This window comes from Chlamydotis macqueenii, chromosome 3 (assembly GCF_036417535.1).
Source record: "Chlamydotis macqueenii isolate bChlMac1 chromosome 3, bChlMac1.mat, whole genome shotgun sequence".
NCBI classification, from domain to species: Eukaryota; Metazoa; Chordata; class Aves; order Otidiformes; family Otididae; genus Chlamydotis; species Chlamydotis macqueenii.
In genome coordinates this window covers 95,890,788-95,909,017 of record NC_141558.1, presented here as the reverse complement: position 1 = coordinate 95,909,017, position 18,230 = coordinate 95,890,788, and the positions used below count along the sequence as shown (strand labels likewise).

The 18,230-nt window shown below is 41.9% G+C and overlaps 2 protein-coding genes across 12 annotated transcripts in view; both read right to left on the bottom strand.

Annotated features, from left to right (window-relative positions):
- Nucleotides 1-1,676, bottom strand: part of B3GALNT2 (beta-1,3-N-acetylgalactosaminyltransferase 2) — a 51,010-nt gene extending 49,334 nt beyond the window's left edge. For all 4 annotated transcript variants that reach the window (XM_086743240.1, XM_086743237.1, XM_086743238.1 and 1 more), the window contains exon 1: nucleotides 1,468-1,676. In XM_086743240.1, the coding sequence (XP_086599366.1) occupies nucleotides 1,468-1,570 (103 nt within the window). In that variant the 5' untranslated portion in view covers nucleotides 1,571-1,676. The remainder of the gene's footprint in view (nucleotides 1-1,467) is intronic.
- An 11,497-nt stretch (nucleotides 1,677-13,173) lies between these two features.
- Nucleotides 13,174-18,230, bottom strand: part of LOC104480416 (guanine nucleotide-binding protein G(I)/G(S)/G(O) subunit gamma-4) — a 109,480-nt gene continuing 104,423 nt past the window's right edge. For all 8 annotated transcript variants that reach the window (XM_086745918.1, XM_086745908.1, XM_086745917.1 and 5 more), the window contains one exon: nucleotides 13,174-13,955. In XM_086745918.1, coding sequence (XP_086602044.1) covers nucleotides 13,827-13,955 — 129 coding nt within the window. In that variant the 3' untranslated portion in view covers nucleotides 13,174-13,826. The remainder of the gene's footprint in view (nucleotides 13,956-18,230) is intronic.

Here is an 18,230-nt window from a genome sequence, read left to right as displayed (position 1 = left end):
TTTTCCTACAGATGATGGAAATTCTCTTTTAATAAGAGGCATCAGTTTTTCTCTCCTCCGTGTGAATAAGTTACTCCATAGGTTACAACTATATAACCTTTGCACAAACGAAATGTACACTTACTCTTTCAGTATTAAAAAAAAAAAAGTAGGTTTTTTTTTTTTAATCTTGGTTATCCTGACATTACCCAGTGCAGCACAAATTCACAGTAACAAACACAAACTCCAATAATAACTGCTTGTAATAGTGAATCTCTGAAGAGTAAAGATCCTTCCCTCTCTCCCCAGCCGAGAAATTCCTGGATTTTCTTTCAAAGTGTTTGTTAGTGGAAAACATTTCTGCAGGAGAGGTCATAATGAGGTTCCACACTGCCACTTCCAACTCCAAATTCATACACTGACAGTTACAAAAGCAGCACCGTGAAAGACGAGGAACAAAACGAACCAGACAATTGACATTTCAGGCTAACCACTAGAACTCCCGTTCTTTTATAACTCAAGTGTGACCACGGCTCACTTGATATGCAACGGCCAGAACACAGACACAGCGACACCTGTACAACTCTGCGGCCTTCAGGCTACCCAAATGCACCGACCTTGCTCCTTCCACACCCGCACGATTAATTATCACTGGAAACTGGCAGACTCTCATTTCCCCGGGGTTGCATACACTCCACACAAGGCACGGGTCACAAAGCGCGGCTTTGTTAGTCAACAGGCTACCGGGTCGCTAAACAGAGTTTTAAGCAGATGTCAAGTGAAAAAACCACCATTTTTTCCTTATCATTTTTTAAGGTGTCTTGTGGAGCGTTTCTTAACGTTCTCAGACAGCACCTATGAGTAGCTGATAAAAGTTTCTGTTCCAACTGATGCTCGTTTCTACCCAGCACACAGATTCGTGGCCTAAAAACTACCCCTCATTTTAGGAAGCGGGCAGCGTTAAGTCCTTAGGGGTCCGACTTCTCTGGCGCCGGCTCACACCCGATCCTGCGAACAGCTTTTCGCATCACAGCGGAGTTTTAAAGGGCGCTAAGGCGAACAGGGCACGGCGCAAAGAGCCATTCCTAGGGCCGGGAACGACGGGACACGGGTGAAACCGGGGGGAAGTTTCTCCTCCGCGGGAGGCGTTCAGAAGGGGCTGCTGCCCCACAGAAAGCTGCGACGCAACCATCGGCAACCGCGGCCGGTACCTCCGCTTCCAATCGCCGACCCAGCGCTGCCCACCCCGCCCCACCCCGAGCCCGCCGGCGGACCCGCCGGCAGAAGCTCTGCCCGCAGCCACCGAAACGCCGGCGCCGCCGCGGCGTTCCCGCCCCGACCGTTTAACGGCCACAGCCCCCGCAACCGCCCCACCGGCGCGCGGTCCGAGCCAGCCCCACGAGCGCCCCGCCCTCCCCTCACCGGGCTCCCGGGGGCGGCGTGGGGGGCGGGGGGGCCCTGCCCCGGCAGCCCCTGCCCCTTCCCTACCTGCCGGCTGCCTGCCGGGGCCGCCGGGGCAGCTGAGCAGCAGCCAGAGGTGCAGCGCGACCCCGACCGCACAGGGGCACAGCAACACCAGCCAGTTTCGCATTGGCCGCCGCCAGCTCCTTCCCGTCCGCGCCGGCCTCTCCCAGCGCCTCCGCGGCGAGGGGCCGACTCGGCCTCCCGCCGCTCCTCCCCGCTCCGCCGCTGCCGCCGCCGCCGCTCGGGCTCTGCTGCCCCGCGGCCGCCGGGAGCTGCAGTCCCGCCCCAGCCCCGGCGGGAAGCGGCGGCGCGGGCGGCGGCAGCGGCCGCCTACAGCCCCCACAATGCCGCGGGGCGACCCCGCGAAGCCGAGGCGAGCGGGGCCGGGTCTGGCCGCGCACGGCGGGGGCTGGAGCCGGAGCCGGAGCCGGAGCCGGAGCCGGAGCCGGAGCCGGAGCCGAGCGGGCTTATTCCGCCGCGGAAAGATGCAGGGGAAGCTCGGCTTTACCTCACATGGGCGGGGGAGGGCCTATCGCCACCGCGTAGAGAAGGTGCGTGGCCGCGGAGTGACCCGCCAAAAGGGCAACCATCTGCGGAACACCGCCGCGCTGGCCAAAGGGGCCTGAACGGGACTGGACGGAGGGGAGCGTACGGCTGTCGGCCCCTGGAGAAGGTCCTCCTCTCTGGTCTCTCCGAACGCCGATCGCAAAAAGAAATGTCGCCTTGGACTCCTGCAGGGCGAATCTACCTGAAAAAGTGATGTGAAGAAATAAGCAGAGGCTTCTCAGAAGTTAATTTATTAAATAGAAGTTTATGTTTAATAGCCGTAAGGCTTAAACGAGTGCTTGCTGATGCTATTCTATCAGAAACACATAATTTAGTAAAAGAGCATGATATGTGTGAAGAATAATTGAAAGAAAGGATAAAGTTCTTAGGAAAAGAAGACTAAAATCTGCTTTTGAAAATCCCTGTGCCGTGAAAAGTCTTTGAAAAATGCATAAAGTCCTTTCAAACCGCTTAATTAAGATTCCTTTTTCATCAACTGGAGTAAGATATTAGAAGGAACACTGATGACTTTAACCTTTATATATTGGGTTTAAACAGCAAAAGGAAAATGTTTTGGAAATATATCGACTCTAGTTTGTTTGCATACTTACACATATTTAATGTGCAGTTGGGTGTGTACTTGTCAGCAAATGATAGTGCTAGGAAAAGTACTTACACAAAAATGCTATTGTTATTAATCATTATGTACATTTGACTTGCCTTTCAGCAGGTTCAGCTGCAGAAATAAATCCTGGTCCAACTGCTGTTATTATTCTATATTTGCCTATATGCCCTATAGTCAATGTGTTAGGTTCTCTCCCCAGGCCTTACCCCAGGCCAGGTGAACTGATGGCCGTCTTACCTATCAACATGTCTGGGAGTGATTACTTCCTTGCAGACAAAACAGAGGACCCAGTTCCTTCATATCTTGCTTTCTATACGGTGGTATACTTACCATTCTTAAGGACAAAGGAATACATAGTGTACAAAACAGGAGAAATCTGTTCCTACTTTTATGTTCTGCCTTACAGAAACAGGGTGTCTTGGTCAAAAGGATAATATATATGCATTTTTTTGTTAGTCATGCAGGAAATCATTAAAAATACGGTTTGGTTGTAAAGGACTGGACTTTCCTACTCCATTTTCTGTCAGATTCTTTGCAAGATTTTTAAAACCAAAGATTTAATCTAAGTCTCCCAACTTCTTCATCTGTAGAAGATGCAAGCAGTGGTACTTCTCATGTTGTGCATGACGCTGAGAGTGTGCATCTGTGTATAAATCGTGAGACGATCAGACCTAACCATTAAGCTAGTTTTCGGAAGTTCCCACTAGCAAAGCAGTTTCAGTTTGTGTTCTTGAGGGCTTTTATGAGGACTAGTAATTTGGGGGAGCAAGCTGATATCAGAGTGTTTAAACATGGATTCAAGGCCCCGAGTTTTAGGCACGCTTTTTGAAAAGCCTTGGCCCATATAAAAATGAGTTGTTTTTTTTTTTTCTCCAGAGATTTTAGACTCTTGACTATATATACTATGAAAAGACAAATTGTTCTGGAATATAACTTTTAGACAATGTAAAATTATTTTTCCTGAAAGATAGCAAATTTTGTTTTGGATCATGCCAATTCTAAGTATCATTTACCAAAACCACACCATTTTCATTCTGCGCTTTCTGAGCAGATTTATTCTTCTGATTTTACAGACTCAGTTTGTACCTCTGGCACATAAAGTGCAGTAGAGGCACAACATGTTGGGCACAAGAGCTGGAAGTAGAAGAGAAAGAAATTTTAATCCCCTGTCTGCCTGCAAACTTAAGGTGTTTCTGTTAAATTTGCGTAATGTCTCTGGATCAGCATCTCCTTGACGAATACCAGAGCCATAGTTACGTACCACAGCTAGCCAGTCACTAGCATTCAGCTTTTTAATGTTTGGTTGCCTAAGTGTTGCCCCATGTGAGTGGCTGGGTTTTTCTTAGGACAGTAGCAGCAGATGAGAAGAGCAAGAAGCAGGGTAGAGCTGTGTGTGTTTCAGCAGAGTTCATCCCCAGGGAGTTGTGTGTTTTATTGATCTCTGTGTGCTCCATCTGAAAGCAGAGGAAGGACTGGTGAGAGGTTCCATTTTAGGCTTTTGGGGCTTAACTTTCTCCACACCTTGCAGTAGTACTGGTATATGACATTGCACAAAATCATTGTGCCTTCAGTTATTTAAAAAAAAAAAATTAAAAGAGATTACAGATCAGGGTATGAAAAATTTTATTAGTTTAAAGGGTTGTAAATTTGCATCACAAGAGTGTGTCCTTTTTATTTTTTCCCCAGTGTTCATAACCTAAATAGATTCACCATATGTATTAAGGACTTATTTCCTCTTTAGAATAAATAGATTTTGTTTATTTTCTCAAACAGAAGAGATGTCTCCCTGCCTCCCCTTTCGGCTTTCCGATCCGGATGATGTGCAAATGCAGAGGAGTTCCCAGACTCCTCCGCTTGGGCTATTAATGCCGTCAGCGTCGCTGGGGTCTCCTGAGGACAGGCAAAGGAATCCTGTGAAAACCCATCTCTGGAAAACAGGCTGTCTTGCTGACGGGCCTGCCAGCTCATATCATTAGCAGCAGCAAAGAGAAGTCAATGGTACGTGACCAGTCAGCTCTGAGGACCGTGATGGACAGGCATGAAGAGAGACACTATTAGAAAGCCTTGGGCAGCACGCAGCTGGTGTGGCACAAAGCCTGTGCTCGTTTGTACACTGAATGGAGGCAAGAATCTAACAAGATTTTGCCCATGGCTATCTTCCTTAACGGTCTCTTATGGGAGACTTAACTAGTCTCCCTTAAAAAAAAAAAATCCGGATATGGCATGACTACCAATTCTATTCTACTCTTCTCCTTTATTGAGAGATTCAAAGAACTGAAAAGGTCAAGGAGGCAGCATTTCCTTTAAAGGAACCACATGGATTTGACTCTTTCCATCATAGTGGTTAAATGCTTCAGGGCATGGTTGCAATGGAACGTAAAAACAACCTGGAGCTGGGATCTGTAAGAAGCTCTGAACCTAGAGCACTATGGGGTGTCAGAAGTTGCACAGATTTTTTGGTTGTTTTTTTTTTGTTAAGGCTGCCCAGTGCTTTCCAGTTGAAGAATGGACTCTCGTGAAGTTATCCCACACTTTAGCTCTTTGGGCTGAGGGTTGCTGTGACAGTGAACTGTTTCACACTGCAAAGTTTGGCAAGTTTGAGCTAAAATAATTTACTAATTTCTGAAAAGTTAGGGAAGTTAACTAAGAACATTAAGAAAAAAAAAGGTATTTGTTTTTTCTAAAATAAGTTGTCTATTAATTTTCCTGACCTTTTTTTTAAAGGAAGTTTTTGCATCCTCATGTCCTTTTGGAGCAGTGACTTTAAGTTCTGCTGAATTAGGTCAGCAAAACAGTGCTGTAACTTGCTCTTCTTCCCTCATGTTTTCTGTGCAGAAGTTTCAACAATTTTGGCACATGGCTCTGATTTGTGGCAGAAGCCACAGTTTCGACTGACTTCTCTGAGGTCTGAGAGTATTCTGTAAGGGCTTCCTTTCACTGGCGTTGCAAGAACCTCCCAACCAAAACAGCTCTGACATTGTATTCAGACAAAGATAACCCAACTTTCCTCAACTCACTTTCCTTTACAGAAAGGTGGAGATTTGAGTTTCATGTTCTCTCACGAAGTGGCCACTTGAGCATCCTGGTGAATGACCAAGTCACCGTCCCTTATTCTAGAGAGGGGTGAAGTATAATATCCTTGTCATCTCCTGGAAAGGAGGCGTTGTTCAGTTGGATTTTTTTTTTTTCAATCATCAGACCCAGCCTAACCTGCAGAACAGTTGATAGCTACCATACAAAATTGGCTTGCAGGACACAACAGTTATCCAAACATACCAACACAGCAATAATAAATGTCACAGTCTTAGTTGACTCCTTGTCATGTTCACAACAATCAAAGATAGAAACAGACTCAAAACCGCCCGCATGGTAGCAGCTAAATCTTGACAGGCACGTCTGAGAGAGCAAACAGCGGAATGTCTTGCAGAGATGTGGAACACCACCAAATATCCAATAATCAGGCAACAGCCAGCTGGTGGGGTTAGCTACTTCATGTGCAGCTAGTATACAGCTATTTTTAACAAGTGGCACGAAGACTTCAGGATGCGGGAACAGAAGAGAATAAGGTTTATAGGAAGTCCTGCTCGGACCTACAACAGCAAATACACTTTTTAATCACATGCCTGGTAAAGAGTTAGGCTGTTGGGATTACAAAGCAGATTGTTCACATATTATTTATCATGTCATTATTATCTACTATTGGATAGATAATATTCAGGCTACATTTAATTAAAAAAAACTTACATGACTTGGTGCTATTTTCCCCTCATGGTGCTTACCCTGCTTTATAGGATGGACGTGCTCTGCTGGAGAATGCACCAGATCGCTGCTTCACTTATGGAATCATAGAATCGTTAGGGTTGGAGGGGACCTTTAAAGGTCATCCAGTCCAACCCCCCTGCAAGGAGCAGGGACATCTCCAACCAGATCAGGTTGCTCAGAGCCTCATCCAACCTGGCCTTGAATGTTTCCAGGGATGGGGCATCCACCACCTCTGGGCAACCTGTTCCAGTGTTCTACCAACCTCATTGTAAAAAAAATATTTTTTTTTCCTAATATCTAATCTGAATCTACCTCCCTCTATTTTAAAACCGTTACCCCTTGTTTTATTAGAATGGGCCCTACTGAAGATATATTGCAGAAGATGCGAGGTGAATGAGGTAGAACCACAGAATAGTGTTACAAGGCTAAGAGTCACTGCTGTTTGAGAGAACTGGGTTCTGTCCTTGCCTCTGTGCGATACCAGGAAAAATAATGAAACTAAACATTTCACATTGCTTTTTTCCCTTAGTGTCTGGGTGCTTGACTTGCAAAAGTCACTCCAGTTTGTAGAGCTGAGGATTCATAGCTGAAGCTTGAGCAAACGGGAACATGCTGAAAGAACTACTCTGGAGAGGCAGGTACTGACAATCTCACCCATTCTGTTCAGGCTCTGCCTCAGCTTTTCCCACTGTAAGAACAGAACACGTCCATGCTCACATTCCTCCAGGATACTGTGGCTATACTTTGTGAAGCAATCAGTGATGAGCACCACAGAGAAGCTCATCAGGGAATAGTTCTACATTGAAAGCAGAAGTTGTGAGTAAATCAGGCCCGGGGCTACACAATGAATAAAGACACCAAAATAGTATCGAGTAACTGTTTATTAACAGAGCATTGCCTATACTGTGCCTTGTGGGAATTCCTGCAATGCCAATCTGGAATAGTAGTGCATACAAATAAGAGAGGCAAATGGAAGATGCACAAGCAAATTTAACTCTGACATTTCTTAAATGAGTGCTTAACTTAGCTTCTGTAATGATCTTTTAATGTATTTTTTGCATTTATTCAGATTCTCTTTATATATCCTCAAATGTGTTCTCATCCTTGTTGCAAGTATTTGTTTAGCTGATAGGGGCAGAACTGTAAAGAAAGATAATCACTTTTACAGCCTCCTAATTTCTCCTGAATAGATATTTCATAGTTGCTCTCTACAGTTATTTTCCAGAGTTTGAATCAAATTCTCAGAGCAAAACACACATGTGCTGTCTGAGAAAGAAGAAAAGACTCCAGAGAGGCTATTATCTATCACATTCTTTATATTCTCAAAGTTTCTGTTGAGGTTTTTTTTTTCATGAGAATCATAACATCTGCATTTTTTTTCACTTGATATTTTAAGGATATGACTGAAATACTGATATCAACACTGCAGATATAGATATTGGAAATCTGTGTGTTGTGTTCCGATGAGCCGGATAAAAGCTGGTGTGCTCTCCACGGGGAAACCTCTCAGGCAAGAATCAGTATAAGAACCACGGTAGTGAACAGTCTTTGCAAGAAGAAAATCAAGGATAATTTTACAGCTACAAGTCATGTGAGCCACACTTGCCAGAGAGAAGCTGTTACACCGTAAAGATCTTTAAAGTCATTGCTACTTGAAAGGTTTCTAAAAAGTCACAGTCGTTCTTTTCTATAAAGTTTGGCTCGTTCCTTCCTTTCACTGAAAAAAAAATTGTGCATCTCTTCAGAGCATGCTATAGAAAGAATGAAGGGCTCAAGTATACAGCCTGAAATTCAAAGGCCCAACAGGATATGGTACAGTGAGAGGCTGTGCAACAAAGAGATTTTGTGGAATGGGTGGTCTTTTGAAACACATTCTTATGCCATGCCTAGTGCATTTTCCATGAAATGCTATTCTAAGTGTAAGCAGTGGCCTAAGCTCTGCTCTGGCTGTATACCTGTGCTGTGGCATAAGAGGATGTATTTGGCCTAGACTCCAATAATTGGAAAAAAATCCCGCCCTGAAATAAAAAAAACCAGCAGCTAGGAGCAAAGTTTGAGTGCGAAGGAATAGCGCAGCTGTCAGTCACAGGAAAAATGTTGCACGGTTCTACAAAAAGGCAAACAGCAGAAATTATTAGCAGCTCATTGCGGTGGGGGCCCATTCGGCCCTAGAGCCAGGCCTTACTACCGTTCACGATCACATCACCTGCCCAAGGGAGCACAAGGCAACAGTGTAAGTGATGGCACAACTGGTGGCACAGTGGCAATGAGGAACAGGCATCCCAGTCACGTGTGAAACTGGAAAATTAAATTCAAGAAGGGAGTACACAGCAACTCCAACAGATAACTCAAAGATTTCCACAACTTTAAAAGTGTTTTTAGCTAGACACCTGATCTATTTAACCAAATCACGTATCTGACTTTCGTCTTTTCCTAAACCAAGAAGTCTGGAACTGAAGCGGGAGGTCGAACCACACCCCAGCGGTGCTGCAATGACAGGCGGTACCTTCCCACAATGCAGCCCATGAAGACAGAAGTCCTGGCACTGTTTCTGACAGCATGCGTATTCATTTAAAATCCCCTGTTGAGGTCATTTCTAGTTGCCACTGATATTTTTTTTCTGTTTCAGTTGGCTGTTTGTCACTTTCTCAGTAGGTGGCAGTAACAGACGGTCCTGTGTGATTTCTACTTGTAATAGGAATTTGGGAAAGAAAAGATTCTATTTTAGGGTGAAGCTGCTCATTTTGTTTGTTCACATGTGTGAGTGGTGTAAATGTAGTTGGCAAACTCAGATGTACATCTTCCTCTAACAGACAGAAAAGTTGTTCCCATACCCATTCTGGTATTTATGTCTGTACTTAATTTATTAGTGCTGTAAAGCTGAATTCAATTAGATGCAAATGTACAATATTTATTCCAAATATCACTCTCCCTAAAGATCAAATATGCAGGTGCCTGTAACATTTTATATAGCACTTATCCTGGTAATTTCCCACACTATTTTTCACACATTACAGTACTATTTAAGTCAATTCAGTGATCGTAAATATTATGTTTTAAGTACAAGAAACCTCTGTTTCTCAGGAACTGCTCCTTCACCAAGTTTTCTTCAGTCTCCTTGAAGAAACAAATCCAGATTCTGATGCAGACCCAAAGGAGGGCCATAACTATGGCATTTTCTAGGAGAATTATGTATACCAATTTTTACCCCTATACAATGCAGAGACGGGAAAAAATATATAATCAGGTCCTCCCAAAGTACATCTTTTGTTACTCCTTTGACATCAAAAATCCAGCTGGATAAATGACTGCTATATTCAACTTCCAGGCTTTAATATGCATCTTTACAGACCATTGTTCTTAAGCTGTTCTTTCCTTCTCTGTGGTTGATCCTATTGTAAGTCACTTCAAAAATGCTTTGTTACGATGTCCTTTCGAATCAGTTGGCAACACCTCCTGTGTTTACCTTTGTGTCATTGACAGAAAAATTTGTATTTATTTTAATCTATGGCATGACCTAGAATAGCTTAATTTAAATTCCCTCAATTTTCCCCCCTCCTTCGACCATAATTTTGTAGAGATTAGCTTAAAAATCTTACCTATCAGCACCAGCCAAGCACCCTCCTACTGATTTAATACTTGATGTAGGAAGCAAAGAAGGGGAATTTGGTGCATAATAGAGAGGAAGGAAATAGTTTTTAGTATTGAAATGATAACATTTTAAATTCAAGGTAAACCAAGGATATTAATCTGAGGAATGCAAAACAGCCAGCCCAAGCGTTACTGATACATCATCATTTACCATTAATCCGTCATCGGGAAGTCTCATTTCATCAGAGCAGCAAGCACTGGGATATGAAGAAAGGATTGCTTGATGTCAAAAACTCCTTGAATCCAACTTCTCTTCCAAATTTCTCATTCCATGAGATGACAGCCCCAACTCACACTGTTAACAGGGAGCATGCATGATTTTCTGGGCCTGAAATACAAAGTGACAAGCCTAATGGCACATGACATAAAACTGAGAGAAGAGTACAACGCTAGGATAGTAACAGGCCTGGTCTTGTTCTCACTGAAGTTACTGGGAATCAAATCAGACTGTCTGACAAAAATAAAAACTCATTGCTTCAGCCTTACTGTTAGACAAAGCCACATTTTGGAGGGCTTTTTTAAAAAAAAAAAAAAATCATGTACTTCATTATATAATACATATTTATTTTTAGAAAAATGTCCAAGAACTTTCAGATATTTTTGTGTAGAGTTTAAGGACACATGTTTGAGCATGAAACTCAATTATCAATAGCAGATTATCTATCTAAACCACCTCACAGGTCAAAGCAGAAAAAAATATAATAATGACTGACATTTTATGGTTTGGAGGGACGGGAGGAAAAGGCGTTCTTTTAAATGTTGATTTGTGGATCAAGCTGGTATTAAAAAAAAACAGATGATGCCACTCTTTTCAGAGAGTCAGTATTTTGATGGTGTTCTTGAATAAAGTAATATAGTCTTATATGATCCAAAGCGGTTACAATTATTCTGAATTGCTGATCTTCCAGGTGTGCCCCCCCCCCCCCAATTTAGTAATTTGCCAGTAGTATATATTCATTCAAGGAACTGGTTCAACGATATTAGAGAAAGCTGTCCTATTTTCCACTAAGGAGTTATGCTTATACAGTTTAACCTCTTCAGAAACATTATAGACATCTGCTAACATAAATATGCAGTTTACAGTACTCCATGTATTTTCTTTTTTTTTTTTAATTTGAAGCATGAGGCAATCTTAATAGATACAATTTTTTTTACCTGATGAAAGTTATGAGCTGATGAAAGAAACTACAAACATGGGAACCAGCTATTGAAAGTATAGGAAGTCCAACACGTTCACAACCACTTGAAAAATTTTGGAGAAAAAGCTTAAGCCACAAAGACATTCACCTCTTCTGAATAATAATACTGGATTTTTGTAAATGCAGCTCTTGTAACTAGCAATGCTTAAAACTACCGTGAAATGTTTCACTCTCAGGGCCTCAGATGCTAATTGGAAACAGAAAGCAAGCTGTTTGCAATACTGTAATAAGCTGTGGCAATTTTGTTATTTTAGATAGGAATGTTAATGATGAGCCACAAATGCAAGTTGTTACAAAGCCGTTGAGAATAAAGCTGTATGCCCTGTATTCCCCTCCCTTGCTGTTCCAGTTAAAACCATACATGCAGAAGGACAAATGAAAATGTTGCCATGGTGATCAGAGCAGTTACCAAATCACGTACAGTGTAGGAAGGATTCCCTAAAGAACCTTATTAAGCATTTTGTTGCTCTTTTTCAACAAATATTTTCAGAAAGCCATTTTTATTTCACTGTCAATAAAATAGCTACTCAGTTAGCTAAAGCCTATTTCCCTGCCCCCCCAAAATAAAGCTGAACACACCACGTATTAAGAAATATTCTTGTTAAAAGTTAGGAATGGGAATCTTAAGCTGAAAACTTTTAAACAGGAACCAAGGTGAAGACAAGACCGGTTCAAGACATTTGTTTTTCAGAATAGGTACTGTGAAGCAGCTCTGTGCCTACTAGACTACTGATGTCTTCAGCTGCCAAATTAAAAACCAAACCTTTAAATCAACGACATCCCAAAAGCCTACTGGTTAGAATGAATATATATATTTTTTACAATAATATTAAAAGAAGTAAATTAGCATGGAGGTTCTGTGTTAGGCATGGTGAATGAGCTGGCTGGCAGCAGAACCACAGTCCAAAGCCACCCATCTCATGTGACTGGTAGCTGAATGCAGTTGGGTGCAGCAGATTATCCAAGGTGACTGGCAAAGAAAACAAAACCTGTACAATGCAGACATCTTGTATTTCCACTGCACAAAACAGTATGACAAACATTGATGGAAACTGCTAAAAATAAGTTGGAGCAGGTACATGCACTTTGGGCTAAACGCAAATGGCTTCATTCACCAAACTGCCCCTTTTAGCATCTAAATTCAGCCCTTAACTATATCCCAAGGCCTTCAGTTCCTCAGCTAGTCTTTGCCTTACAGGTGTTTAAGATGCTGATGGCATGCAAGTTTGTGCGGAGGAAGCATGCTCCATTATGGGCTGCAGGTCAGAGCCTCGACTCAGTCGGACTTGTGCCACTACCCAACAAAACTGTCTCTGCGGTACATGTGGGGCTGACTTCATTGGCATTTCGAAGGAGTGACATTTCCAGTATATTGGCACACTGTACATATAAAGTACTGCAGCGAGCGAACTCTCCTAATAGATCAGACCAGAGGGGAGATTTCACTTTTTTTTTAAGGAGAAGAATTTTAAAAAAATTCTAAAAGCCGATGTTTTAACAGTTATTTCCATCAGATGCCTTAATTGAACTTGATTTTACTGACTGAAGATGACAGATCAGTCATATTCCATACCTCATTTTTTAACTCCCGCTACACTTCAAACAAAGTTAAAACAAAAAACTTCCCAGAACCTCCACAAATTACTTGCTGATAACTTATCTCATGGCTGATCTGTGGCTACAGAGGATACAAACTTAATGGCTGTCAATGGCACAGTGGTCTGGAACAACTTTTCATTTACCATTTCTCTCCATCTCCACAAAGTCTTGCTCTCGTAGGCAAAAGCATGCAGAGAGCTGCTTAGAAAATGTCATCCCCCTCCCTGTACTGATCAGGGCAGATTTACACCCTCCACTAAAACACTCAGGAACAGCTGATGTATTACAGTTCGGTTTAATTTCTAAAATAATTTAAATCATTATCATTCAAAATAAGATACAAGCAGCCACGTTTTTCTACAGTTTTATTGATGCAGTCCTGGTGTGTAATTATGCATCTTCATTTTGCTTGTAGTTACAATGCTGCTTTATACTAACATTGCTTTTATAGTCAAGTTTATTACAGTCTTCACAAAACATATTTATAAACACCACTTACTGTACAAGACTGATCGTTCCAAACATCGTAAATCACTGGCATTTTTTCCTAAATAGTGCTACTGGAGGAAAGGTCACACTACTTTTTTTTAGATAAAAATCGTAAAGGCAAATAAATTAAATTCACCTTCCAAAGAAAAGAAGAACGTTAAAAATAGCTTCAGAATTGGTGTGACTCATTTAGGTCTCAGAAAAATCTATGACTGGCAAAGACATCTACAATTTGATACTGTACTCAATAATTCCATTACGACCAAAATAATCTTTATGAAGAACTGAAATTAGACTTGTACATTGGTCTAAAAGATAAGGATTTCCTCGAATATTTTAGGATTTTTTTTTTTGTAATTTTTTTTTTATTTTTTACCAGAAAATGTACTACCTTCTAAAAATATTGTAGTTATATGCTAGGTATTGATATCTGAAGAAAAAAATGCTAAAACTAAAAGCATGCAACACTGATCCCAAATTTTAGCAGAAGACATTTTTAATTGAAAACTGACTCAAAGGATAGTACAAAAGAGTTTCTTCTCCCTAAAGGGATTTTCAGATGCAGGCACTGGAATAATAAGTGGATCTTCTCCAATATGAGCATCACAATATGCCAATAAATCTGCTGCAGCCTTGGATACCTAATAGAAGAGAAGAGAGAACTACTGTAACACTTAATTCTGAACCAATCTGTATTCCATAAATACTCTTCATATAACATATGATAATGGAGGCTATCGTAAAACAGGAGTAGATTGGTTTATCCTTTAAATTACTGGAGACCACAATTCTGAATTTGCTGTTGCTAGGCCTAGTAATCCTTATATACATTTTATCTAACATAGCGACATGAGATAGTATCAATTTATATGATTCATGTTCAGCTGTTCCTCTCCATCAGAAGGAAGGTCAGGAGCATAAAGTCATTAAAACATGTATATGCTAATGGCCCACAAGCAATAGGGATTCTCCTTGAAGCATGTGTTTCCGTAGAGGCTGCCTGCTTCAGCTCTTATTCCTAGTCATTGGTTGTAAGGTGTTCCACAAACTCTCTCTCTACCCTTTGCTCCTCTGGATGCAAAACAAATAAACAAAAAGTTCTTTAGGCACAAGACCATAAGATTTGTTCTGGTTTTGTTTAGTAAGGGGGGGCTAAGGTGGTAGCTTCTGTAGGAAACTGCTAGAAGTCGCTCCCCTTTGTTCAGTGGACTCGGCCGGGCCTAGGGCGGACCTGCTGCTGGCCAAGGCCAAGCCAATTGGTAGCAGAATGTCCCGTGATAATGCCTCTGCAATAACATATTTAAGAAGGGAAAAACAGGAAAAAAAGAGAAGAGAAGATGTGAAGCAGCTGAGCGGGGGCAGAGAGGGGGAGGCGCAGGCCTTGTGGGCCTTGCAGGCCTCACCCTCTGGTTTCCTGCCAGGCAGCCGACTGGGCCCAACTCAGCCCGGCCTGACTGCAAGAAGTGGAGAGGAGATGAGAAGTGAATAAGATGTAAAAAAGATCCTGAGAGGTGTCTGCCAGCCTGTTGTGAGGAACAGCTGCAGACACCAAGGTCAGTGAAGAAGGAGGAGGAGGAGTAATGCAGCTCCTGGCCAAGATTCCCCTGCAGCCTGTGGTGATGACCATGGTGGAGCAGGTTGTCCCCCGGCAGCCCATGGAGGTCCACAGAGGGGCAGAGATCCACCTGCAGCCTGTGGAGGACCCCACGCCTGCCCCAGGTGGATGCCTGAAGGCGGCTGTGGCCCGTGGAGGGCCCGCTGGGACAGCCATTCTGGAGAGACTGCACCCTGCAGGAGAGATGACCCACGCTGGAGCAGTTTCATGAAGGACTGTGGCCCGTGGGAGGGACCCCATGATGGAGCAGAGGAAGAACATGAGGAGTTCTTCCCCCGACGATGATGCAGCGGCGTAAAACAACGCGTGATGAACTGACTGCGACCCCCGTTCCCTCTTCCCCCCCTGTGCTGCTCGGAGGCAGGGGAAGGTAGTAGAGATAATGTTAAGCCCGGGAAGAGGGAGGTGGGGGGAGGTTATCTTGTTCCCTGTCTCATTCTCCTGCTAGTTTTACAAATAAATGAGTGTTTTTCCCCAAGTCGAGTCTGTTTTGCCCGTGAGGGTAACTTTAAGGATTTCTCCCTGTCCTTATCTCAAACCTCGAGCCGTTTTTCTTATATCATCTCCCCCTGTTCTCTCGGAGGGTGGGGGGAGCGAGAGAGAGACTGCGTAGTCTGGTCCCAATCGGCGCTGAATTATGACATACCTTCTGCTTAGTTAATTATTATAAGTAGTATTTTATTCATAGCATTGATTCAATCTCCAGCAGTACCTTAATATTTTTTATCTTAATATTTTTATACTTCTAAAATTAACATTTCTATGCTATACCTTCAAATTCAGAATGCTGGTTTATGCTTACTGAAAAGCCCTCCAGAAGTGTAACAGTGCGTTGGCATCCAAGATATTTTACATGAAATGAAAAAAGAAATATTAAACCATTTCAGCTGTAGCTGAAACCTTGTAACTTTTGCAGCTTTGTGTCATAAGAATATTGTTGACATTAGGCCACTGTGACTCATTTATTTTTTCAATAATTGAGAATGCATATATGAAATTTTTGTTCTGCTCAGCAAAATATTTACAACTATCTGTTTCTTTTTGCTTTGTTTAATTACTGTGTTTTCAGTATTACGATAGAGTTGAGAAAATTAGATAGGAAGTCTTTAAAAAAGACTTTTCTCTGAGCACCATGACAGCTTCTCCTGAGTCAAACACTGAGGTCAGCATGTTTGCACAACTATAGTGAAGAGGAAAAACAAATGGGATTTCTGGTATTTTTCTAGCAGACGTGTCATCACTGTTAGCTTTAGCTTCCCCACACCCTGCTTGCTTTGGCATGAGTCCAGCCTGTAATAGGCTTCAGATTAGACCTGTGAAGTTAATGGGTGTTGGGTCGGGATTCGCATGAAATTTAAATTAACTTCTGGAAGAAAATAACTGACTTTTAAATTTTTAAATATCCACTAGAACATGCTTTTGTAGAATGCTTAAACCCATACAGTACCTATGGTTGGCATCCCAGTATAGACTCTCCTTGCTTCCTTGCAGAGGAAACAAAGGTGTTTAGGTTACTTAAAATTAGTTAGCTTTCAAATTGGCCTGTAAGACCAAAGAACAGGCAGAGATATCACATGTGAACAACAAACTGCTGGGCCGATGCAAAGCAGAAGATTGAGCACTAAACTGAGTAAGTGAGCAGAGATATTCCGAAGGACCGGTGCTTCTCAAAAGAGAAGCAGGTCAAACAAAAATGTGTGGAAAATGACAAACTTCAAGTAATCTTCAAGTACTTCAAGAAAAGATTGTAATTATTTTCATACATACTTTGATTAGCTACTTGCTAAGCAATGACAAAAGAATGAGGCTTAGGGTGTATGGGCACCATCTCAAGTAGAGAGGTAGAGCTGTAATGGCCAAACAGAAAACTTAGGAATCCTAACATATTACCAATTTTCATTTAAATTTACTTGTGAATTTTTAAAAAGCAGCTTCTCCAAAGAGAACAATGTAGACTGACTATGAAATTCCTATGAAGCCCAAAAAAGATCAAAAGACAGAAATCATACTTTTATTTGTTAATGACCTATGCTGTAACTCAGCAAAGTATAGACTAGCATAGAATGCATCCACTGAAGAGGAGGCTGGTGTGCTTCCAGTAGTGTTAGGAGTAATGTATCACCACAGCATTCTGGAGAAGTATTTTCAAGTAATAACAATCACCAGTATATTAATATTTATTTAACATACACCTTTTCACTTTTCTGTTGTCCTTTAAGCTCAGCTGCATGTCTCATATTAAGGCAGTTCTATGCTCTAATTAATTTATTAGCCGGTCCTGAACTCTTGCATTCAAACAGAGCAAGTCAACTCAGAGCCACAGGTGCGCACAAAAACCTCAATGACATTTTCAGTGCTATGTCATAATAAACGTTACTACCTTAAAACCTAATGGAGACCGAGTCTAATTCTCTGTGTCTCGGAGACAGGGTTTATTGAAGAAGCCCAGCATTGTTAATCTTCAATTATTAAGCTAATGAATAATTTATTTTATTCATTAAACCAACAATCTTTTAAAATAGAATGACCCTACAGGCGCAAAGAACCAATGCTGGACTTCAACAGACTAAGCTTCCCGTAACTATCTCATTTGTTCCACGTAGGGCTAAGCCCAAATATATTGCTTTTTGTTTGATGAAAAAGAAGTACAAATTCAATCATCACTCAGGGATGAACTCAGTAATCTAATTTTCTAACTGTTACTCTATATATTACTGTGCTTTAACACCATATAACAATAAAAAGGATTTTCACTAGCAAAAGCGTGACGTTAATTTTTGTACCTAACTTGTCCTCGAATGTGCTGGTAGGAATGCCAAACATCATGAAGCAGAGCACGCACTTTCTTCAATGTCACAATGTTTAAATCACAAATTAGTTTGCTTTTAGACAAACCACAGTACATAATACAACTTAGTAGGAAACAAATCTGCAACAAGGAACTGAGGAACACAAGAAATGTGTTTGCATTTCAGCACATTGTCACAAATGACACCTGTACGAGGCTATATATTTTCCTTTAAAAAAAAAAAAAAAGGTTTGGGGAGGAGAAATCCTCCCATTGTGATTACAGTAGTTATAAAACTGAATTATGGCCATTTTTTCACTAAAAGTGGAGTAGCTCAGGCTTCCACAGTAGAATAATGACCACTCACTAAGGAGAGTTAAGTTAGCTGATCACATTCCAGGAGCAACAAAGTCAGAACTGTGGCCAAAAAAAGAACTAAATACAATGTTGCCTCCAGCAAGTTCCCTGCTCAGTGTTATTATGCCAAACAACAGCAGCGGAAGACCTCTGCAT